Genomic DNA, 9,550 nt, shown 5'->3' with positions numbered 1-9,550 from the left:
CATGTTGGAAGGATTAAACCGTGTTGCCAATAAGCTGTCACAGGAGGGGCTTGGGAGTCAGCTGCAGACAATTAGTTACACAATAGGTGACGCACACAGAAACAAACAGTTCTTTCCGGATCTGAATGGGATAATATTTTAAATAGCTTTGTTTATAAAGAACAAGACAAGGAGACAGAGAAATGGAGACTAGAGGCACAGTTTACATACTTAGGCTTAAACAAAACCTTTATTTTTATCTTTGTATTTACAGTGTAAAAATACTATATACTAAATACTAGATGCCATTATTCATACACGCATGACAAAGCTTCACATTTTAAATGTAAAAGTGCAAGTTATTGGAATGGATTTCATACATGCATACTGAAACATTACCTGTCGTAAGCAGAGCGTATTATACAGTACTTTTATGTATAGACAATGTGAGAACTCAATATGAGAAGCCATGTGTAACAGATAACAACAGATTATAAAAATGATACGGTTAACCCAGCATTCTGGAGACTTCTTGTTTCTCCCTGTTGAAAGAAAGAAAGAAAGAAAGAAAGAAAGAAAGAAAGAAAGAAAGAAAGAAAGAAAGAAAGAAAGAAAGAAAGACAAAAATTTGGTATTTGTATATAAAGTGGAAGTGCATCAAACCTGCAACATTTTGTTAAAGGATAACTTTGGTGATAATCTGTGTAATACACAAGGGTCTTCTAGAAAATTTTGATATAAACTATTTAGAAATAACCTATAAACCTATTTTAAAACATTTATGTATTTATCCCACCGCTTACCAAAATCCAAATTTTTTTGGTAAGGTGTTCCATCGCACATTGTGTTACCTAAAAAAAACTGGTTTGTCTAAAAAGGCCAATTAATCACATTAGCAGAGGCTGAAATCTGTCATGCTGATTAAAGAAGCAGCACATTTGCTTAAAAAATGCTCTACCTTGGCTATTTTAGCAGACTTAAACCCACACAGGTTGTTGCCTCATTCACGCACGTAAGCAATTGCATTGCTTCAATTTTATTTGGTGCACAAATAACCCACTAGTGTTTCTAGTTTGAGTGACTTGCAGGTCTTCAGCTGGCAACTTAATTTAGTAAGAGCTAGACTGTGCAGGTTTGTGAACAGAGTATTATACCCTGTTGTATGTCTTTATGATTCTATAATCAAACCCAAAAGGCTGACATTCAACTAGTCAAAGTCATTGCTTCTTTAATCAGCACACTTTTCAGCATTAAGTAAAACATAAGTGATGGCTGATGTTGATTTTAACTATTTTTTTAAATATCCTGCATTAATAATGGTCATTTACAACATTTAGTGTCATATTTTATTGCCCTGCGCCTTTCTTTAAGAACCTGCACTTTTCTTTTTTTTGAACATTAGTATAATAACAATACCAGTACATGCCTATTCTACAGTATTATTTGGCCTGGTTGTGCTGCTGACCGTGAAAGGAAAATGATGCAATGCTTTTATAATGTTTATAAATGCATAAAAAGGGTCATTTTAACCTATTTCTACGTGGTTGCTAGGCAACATGATGATGCAATAATATATCATGTGCCATTCAGCTTTTGTGGATGCAGATGCAGATAGATAGGTGGAGAAATGCTTAAATGAGGTCATTTTAGCCTGTTGCTAGGCGTTCACTTAGCAACATCGGTAAGAACCTTCAGGGGCTCAAGATGAACCCGTGCGCCATCTTGGTTGCTCACCTCCTGGTCATGTAGGAGGACTCAGCAATCAGCAACTTACAACACTTGCAATAACTCATAATCCTCAGAGAATAAATACAATACTTACTGTGGGCCAGGCGGGTTGATCAGGCGTTGTAGATTTTGTATGTGCTGAGCGATGTTGCCTATTTGTTAAAAGATAAGAAAATAGTGATTTATCATGACCTCGCCATGAGTTATTAATCATATAAATTTAGATGTTTGACAGTGAGAATAATAAATAAGAGTATGTATTTATTTATGCTCAAGGGGTGTACCTGTCATTCCATTGGGTTTTCCTGCACCAAATGGCGATCCAGCTCCAGTACTGGTACCACTTGATGTTCCTTTCCCTGGTATACTTGGTGTTTTACTTTGACCTGAGTTACTGCTCCCAAACCAAGGAAGCCCAAAGGTAGTTTTACTTGTTGATGATGATGATGATGAGGAGGAGGAGGAGGAGGAGGAGGAGGAGGAAGAGGAGGATGATGAACCTAATCCTAAGCCAGAGCTTCTTGTATTTGAAGTTTGCTTATTCAAGGAAAACGAATTTGAGCTGAGGTTAGGAGTAGACACTGATGACCCAGAGGAAGACCCAATGGAAGAAGAGCCTCTCCCACTCAATAATGGGTTATTTGAGCCTATTCCACCTGAGCTAAGATTTGGATTGTTAAGTCCTGACCCAGGAGAGCTGACTCTTGACCCAGTGGACAAGGGTGTATTTGAGGAGCTTGCTCCAGTTGCACCCAGTAGAGTTGATGCAGGTTTATTGAATGATCCAAGTGAGCTAGAACCTTGGCCTAACAATCCAGTTGACCCTGTCTTACTGAAACTGGTAGAGCTTGGAGAATTAGAGCCGACACCCCAGCGATTATGTACTGGCTGATGGGCCAGGGCTCCAGTAAATCCAAACCCTGTCTGAAAAATAAAAAATGGTCAGTTTTAACATGAGAGAAAATAGAGCCTTCAATTTTCATTCATGTATAACACAACAAAACATGTGAATCAAGAGAAAATATCAAAACAATGAAATCAAGTTCTGCTTTAAGAAAAAACTCAATTTTTCCTCAGTAATCACAAAACTGCACTAAGCTTCACATCTAGGTTCAAATTGTCTCCTCAGACCATAGCAGACACTTAACACGAAAGGCAGAAACATTTGCCTGCTTTCACCTCTTTGCCCTCTAGTTTTTTACTGGCGGACAATACCCTGCTCCCCCCTCATCTTCTGCACTTGCTGGAGTTGAGGCTGGATCATTTCCAACAACCAGTCATGCTGCTTTGATCTCATCCACCTTATATAACACCTCATTATCTCAAAGAGGTGAGGCATGGGCTTTTTTCTATGTTAGCATTCTTCACTTGCTCTGTACTGCAGAGGCTGTCATTAACAGCAGTGCTAACGTTTTTGCACAAAATCAGCTAGTTGCTGTATCAATAAATGCAGATCATTGCACTTATCAATAGTTTAATAGGAAAATCTACAACAAAATATACAGACACAGACAAATTGCATGGGATCACTTTTCATAATAGCATGAATCTCTGTCTGCAGTTGTCATTGAGTTCCCCTGAGAAAAGCTTTGGAAGGATGAAGGACTCAGTTGAAAATTAAATTAGGTTTTTGATGACTAAGTGGGGTTTTTTCCCTGAAATATCCAAGTTTTTATATAACTTGGATATTTAAGAACACAAAAAAGCTCAAAAAGCGGGGCTTGTGTAGCATATCGATCAGTCTTGAGTGTTTTTTCTTACCTTGGACTTGTTGAGAATTTCAATTTGCTGCATAAGGCTCTCAATCTCTTTAGTTTTATAATTGACGGTGCTTTCTAAGACCTCTTTCTCTCCGCTTAGCCTCTTCTTTTCCCTCAGGAGTCTCTCCTGGTCCTGATCGTGCTTCTGCTGAAGTTTGTCGAGGTTCTGTTTGTGTTGCTCAACCATGCCTGCGCGCTCCTTGCTGCAGGAGCGGTAGTCTTCAGAGAATCGCCAGTTTTCAGCCTTCAAGCGGATGTTCTCATGCTGGATGCCTGCCACATGATTTCCCACGGTGTTCATGTAACGCTGGAGCTTGTCTTCCACCTCTCTGGACAGGTTGGTGCAGTTGGAGCGGATCTGTTCCAGGTGTTCCCTCTGTTTCGGACAGGTGATTTGGAAGGCAATGTGTGCAGGGAAGAGCGAATCGATCTTGTGCAGAAAAGCCCTGGAAACATTGTAGACCGAACCCAACGACTGGGAAAACTCATCTTTGGATGTTTTCTCGTAGATCTGCAGCTGCTTTTCTTTTGTGGCGATATCCCTCCTCAGCTTGATGGTCTCCAAGTTGAGGTTGTCCCTTTCTTTGGCAATCTCCTCCATTTCCATCTTCATGGCTTGCACTGACTGGGTGAAGTTGGAACTCACAAGCTGAAACCTAGCTTTCAGTTGTTCGACCATCACCCCACAGTTACAAGTATTAAAATTTGTAGCTTTAAAAAAATAGAAAAGAAAAACAACATACAAAGTAAGTCACAGCTGCATGAAATGCATTAATGTATTTATTTTGGGGCTTGCACTGAAGACATATCATATTTACCACTTGACATGGGGCATGGGGAGGATCGTAAGAGTCTGCATGAGAGCAGCTCAGTATTGAGCTGTAGCTGTTGACATTAATACAAACAAAACAAAACAGTGTTAGGGATTTGTTCTAAAACAGAGTGAAAAAACACATTTTTAAAACTTCAGGTTTGCCAGTCGCAAGAAATATTTGAGCTAAAGTTCTATGGATCTATGATCATTTTGATTCATCTCCAGTTTTGGTGGTGTGAAGTTCAGCGGTCTCTGCCAACTTTTATACAGCAGGAATGGACACATTCCCTTTGTGGACAATTTTATGTCCTTGCGTAACTTCTTGGAGCTTTTTTTTTACCAGGACCATCTTCAGCCTAACCACTGGGGTTCATATAATTTATCTACAAACATTTACCTAACCCTCAGCATGGCCCATAAACTCAAATACAGGTACAACTATCATAGACTTTCACCTTTTAACGTGTATAACCACCTTGGGTAAATGCCTCACTGCCATTACTAATTTGATATCTTTAGATTTCTTGCATCCTAATGCCAGCAAAATTGAGGTTCTGGTGTTTGGACCTGACAGCTTCTCTGAGGAGGTCAGTCATTATGTCGTGCCGCCCCCTGTCCAGATTATCGTAAATTACTGAATGTACATCTCTGTGTCCTCCTTAGCCTGTCTCCAACTGGTGCAAACAAAAAACTCGCCAGCACTCAAATATTACATTTAATCTTGCTGCCATTCACTGAGAAATTCAGAATTAATTTTCAAATTTCATTAATATCAATGTAGAGCTCTGATTTGACCATCAGAAGATAGGTACAGCTTGGCCATAAAGAGATGGTCAGCAATACTTAGGTAAGCTGTGGCATTTAAACAATGTTCAGTTGGTACAAAGCCAGCCTCCTGCATGCTATTCGAAGTTGCGGCTCCTAAACTCTGGAACAGCCATCCTCAGCCTGGCCGAATATGTGGTTTGCTTTGAATGAATGATGAAAGCTCATTTTTATAGCTTTTTTAAATTCTTGTTTTTCTGATGTGTGTGCGTAAGCATGCATGCAGGAGTGAATGTAAGACCGTATATTTGACAGTTTGTATGTTTGAACCTGTGGATTTATTGTTAATGTGCAGTTCATCAAGCTGTGAAGCACAAATGAAATATTATTAATTATATTATTATTTTGCATCAACTTGGCTAAAGTATTGCAGGTGTATTGATCATCTTTTCCTGTCATCTGTAATTTTACTTATTAAAAAGATGAAAGCTTCATTAATTAAATTAGATAACACATAAGAAGGTAGACATAAAAGAAAGATATCGGTATTGTAAAAAGCTCAGTTCCTCACCTGCTTCTGTTCGCATTCGTGGAAATACAGAATTGACATATTGGTGTACTGACGCAGTAATGTCAGGTCAGAGTCGAGCCGAGCCTTCGCAGTCAGGGTGACATTGAGGAAATTGGTCAAGTTTGTCCTCTGCTTCTTGAGAGCCACATTCTCCAAGGATAGCTGACTGAAGCGCTCCTCAAGGTCCTGCGTGCGTTCTTGGCATGTAGAGTCCTGCGTCTTACCATAGACAAGAAAGAGCACGAGGCTAACTATGATAAGAGACTGAATGAGCGAGGAGAAGAAGAAGACGATGCGCATGTAGTAGCCGCAACTCTTGCTGCTGGAGCGGTACTGCATCTTTTTTTTAGCCTGTGGGCTGTGTTTGGAGACCTGGGAATAGCCGCTGCTGTACATGGGTGCTCTAAAGCAGAGTAAAAAAAAATCAAAAACAAAAACAAAACAAAACGAAGGGCTTAAAGCAAGTCCAAGATCTGAGAGTTACCAGGAGACAGATGATAATGCTGAATTATTTCAGACTGTCCGGCTGATTTCACACCCCATTTCTTGTAAAGTCTTCCAGTGAAGCCCAATATGCTGCAGATCCTGACCAGATTCCTCTTTGCAGTTGTGCTACAAGAGAATAGAAACGATTGTGTGCTGGTTGTAAACTTGGGCAAGGGTTTATAAACACCTTTGGCCACACATTTCCTATAATGGGAATGGTCCTGTTCCCAGTCTCCTCCCTCCGTTGGCCGCCCACACCTATGCAGAGTTTATCAAACACACGATGACCTCTCTGCATGCTTTATGAGCCAGATGTTTTCTTGGGAAAAACTAAATAAATTCTCTTACTGTAATTTGCGAACTGCACCTCATTGCAATTGGTTGAGTCAGAATTTAAGGCCTGCTGAAAAACCCCAAATACCAATGGGCTCCAAGGACCTCACTGGACTGAATGTGTGGAGCTTCCCTGTAAATCTGCCAAATCCATCTTTCATGGGATCATAAACAGTGATTTCCATCACGCAGCTGACAAGGAGGACAATGGCTCCTGATGCTCCTCTAAGAGTCTTATTCTGTGGCTCTTTGATGCTTCGAGTCTCAGTCCAACACAATGACGTCAGCACACTTCCCTCTGTCATAACACAAACATGCACTAAGGCACACACACACACAGGCGATTTAAAATGAAATGTAAGAGTGAGAATCCCAACTTTTGTCCTGAACGCTATTGTTGACATGGTTGACAGGAAGTGGCACACTGCAGAGGAACTGCTGATGTCCAAAGCTGCCAAGAATCTACAGAAAAGACTCAACAAACACAGGATACAGATTACACAAATAATAAGGGTGTTTTAATTGAGGTTGAAGTGGTTTGCTTGTTTTTTTTAAATATCTAGATGGTGGGTCCGGTTTCCATTTTATTTTTATTTTTGGAATCATGGTGATGCCGACCTGGTCGAGCAGCACAGAGAGCTATGTTTTACTTCCAGCGTACGCTAAACACGTGAAGCCCGGAGTGAAGTCGGACTCCAGTGGTGATGGTGATGAGCCACTAAAATGTGGTTCAACACCATTTTTTTGCCACTGAACATGAGCAAATCTCCTTACATGTGAATTTCAGGTTCCTTTGTGACATAAATAACAGGAAGGGCTCATAGGGTCCAGTTTTGTGTGATTTCTTTGCTTTGGGTGCGTCTTTCCCAGCAGGACTCCCATCACAAAGACTATAAATCAAATATTAAGTGTTTGAGTTGACCGTTAACAATCAAGAAAATATTTCTTGTAGATAATGTCATATTTATAACAAAGACCATTTTATCTGCAACTTTTGCACCCAAATTTCTTGTCTCAGTTAGGCCAGCAGGCCAGATCCTAGAATTTGTTTCAACAACGCGGCACAAACTCAGAGGTGATGGAGCTTTCGCAGTTATGGCTCCAAACTTGTGGAATGATTTGCCATTGCACGTCAGGCAGGATCCTTCACTTGCTGTTTTAAATCTCTTTTAAAAGCACACTTTTGCTTCCTGGCCTTCCTGTGAGATTTTAAGTTACTTGTTGTGCGCTCGTTTGTTGTTTAACTTCTATAGCTCTTTCTTTGGATCTGTATCTTTCACCCCTGGCCTGTATTTGTCTTTTACATTTGCTGTTATTGTACAGCACTTTGATCAGCCCTGTTTGTTATTTCTAAAAGTGCTTTATCAATAAATTATTATGATGAAATTATCCCATCATGGGTAAGAGTTTTCACTAATTCCCAAATGAAGGGACTGAGCAGCTCCTTCAGCAGTAGAGCGTTACCACCCCTGTGTAGGATGAAGGGCCATCACAGGTCCTGTACTGTGACATGTCTTTTAGTGTAGTGTAATTTATTTTAATGTATATGGTACAATTTCTTTAAAAAAGTACAAATTAATCTTGTTTTGTAGTTTAACTGATTTTAACAATTTCAGTTGTAACTTATTTGTTTTTTAATGCTATTTTTTTTATTGTTTTCTAATATATCTCTATTTCACCTTTACCTTATGACTCTTGTGCTGTGGTAACAAGTGAATTTCCCCCAGTGTGCACTTAATAAAGTCCTTATCTATCTGAGAGCTTTTATGCCATTAATATTGGTAATTTAAAAAAGAAGTATTTTAATTGAATTGTCTCAGAACATGGTAGACATTTGGATCTTCATGCAGTTGTAAAAATAACAACAACCAAGAAAAACCTTTTTGACATAACTGAGCAATCTTTTTTTTAATTATTATTAGTCTTTTGTTTATACAGGTAAAAAATCTCATTGAGATTAAAAATTCTCATTTCCTCATTTTCCAAGAGAGACCTGCCATCTAAGCATAACAATTATATTTCACTTGACTGCATGATTTTAAAAAAAAAGTTTAAAGTCATGATTAACGATGATTTTATGAGGCCGCTTAAGGTCTTTTTGTTAGAAAATGCAGACGTTACTGCAAAAACAGTTTATTTAAACCAAATTCTGTTTATTTCTCAGCCTCAAAACTGTCATCAACAGCTGCCCATGTGAGTGTGAAACAGCCGCAATTTCTAGCACCTCATGTGAGAACAAGCCAAATGTGTACCCCTCCCACACAGCACCAGCTAATGTAGGTGTGCAGCATCTGCTCCTGCAGCTGAGGTTAAGCACCTTTAACAGAAACACAGAGCTTGAAATGTTTGTGCCAGATTACACTTCAGGCTTGTGGTGGGAAGAAAATATTTCCCTTCAACAGGATTTTTTAGTTATTTTATTGAAAAATAAAAATATCAAAATTCAGCCAGACACTATAAAAAAGCTGCACGCTGTCATTCACCAGCGGTTTTTTCTTTCAAATTGATTGGGGAGGAGGGGGGTGTTTGGAGAGACCAAAGAGAAGGTATAGCATTGTGCTTTTTATTTTCCTTGAAACTCGAAGACCTCCATTATGCTCGTGTTTCTTGAAACTGGAGAGGGCATACACCCACACAAAATCCACTGAGGGCTGCTTGCGTGTTTGCTTAAAATGCAGAATTACTGCTTCTGCAAATGAGCAACAAAATATTTGGAAGTGGTTAAAGTAAACCTTGGTGCTACAATATGAGCACATATAAATAATTCTTATATATATATATAAAGAAAACATTCTTTAGATCTTATGAATGTGAAAGTTTAGTTTTTACACACAGTTTACCATTAAGGGATTCTTTTATAGTTTCCTACATATTTTTAAAACATATCAAATTTGTCAAGTCAAGAAATCAGCTCATGGATTAAACAGTAACATTAAGCACAGGCCTCTACAGTGTACAATGTACCAAAACTGACAGATTTCTAATACATTCACCTGCAGCAGGCTGGTAATCAGTAATGACATATCTTAAGAGATAATCATTTAAGTAACGTTTGTCCTGATGGCACAGCAAGGAGACAGTCAGTAATCGTCATGGGACACACTGCCACTTAGA

At 39.1% G+C, this 9,550-nt stretch overlaps 1 protein-coding gene across 1 annotated transcript; it reads right to left on the bottom strand.

Annotated features, from left to right (window-relative positions):
- Positions 1 to 415: 415 nt before the first annotated feature.
- On the bottom strand, positions 416 to 6,256 carry plvapa (plasmalemma vesicle associated protein a). Its single transcript, XM_040022112.1, has 7 exons — positions 6,102 to 6,256; positions 5,618 to 6,020; positions 4,286 to 4,352; positions 3,469 to 4,178; positions 1,992 to 2,631; positions 1,802 to 1,859; positions 416 to 521 (listed from the first exon to the last, which is right to left on the bottom strand). The coding sequence occupies exons 2-7, from the start codon at positions 6,011 to 6,013 to the stop codon at positions 488 to 490; spliced, it is 1,905 nt and encodes a 634-aa protein (XP_039878046.1). The 5' UTR covers positions 6,014 to 6,020; positions 6,102 to 6,256; the 3' UTR covers positions 416 to 487.
- Between the last annotated feature and the right edge of the window lie 3,294 nt (positions 6,257 to 9,550).

Source organism: Simochromis diagramma, unplaced genomic scaffold (genome assembly GCF_900408965.1).
Source record: "Simochromis diagramma unplaced genomic scaffold, fSimDia1.1 OVJJ01000205.1, whole genome shotgun sequence".
NCBI classification, from domain to species: Eukaryota; Metazoa; Chordata; class Actinopteri; order Cichliformes; family Cichlidae; genus Simochromis; species Simochromis diagramma.
This window is presented reverse-complemented; position numbering and strand designations above follow the sequence as displayed.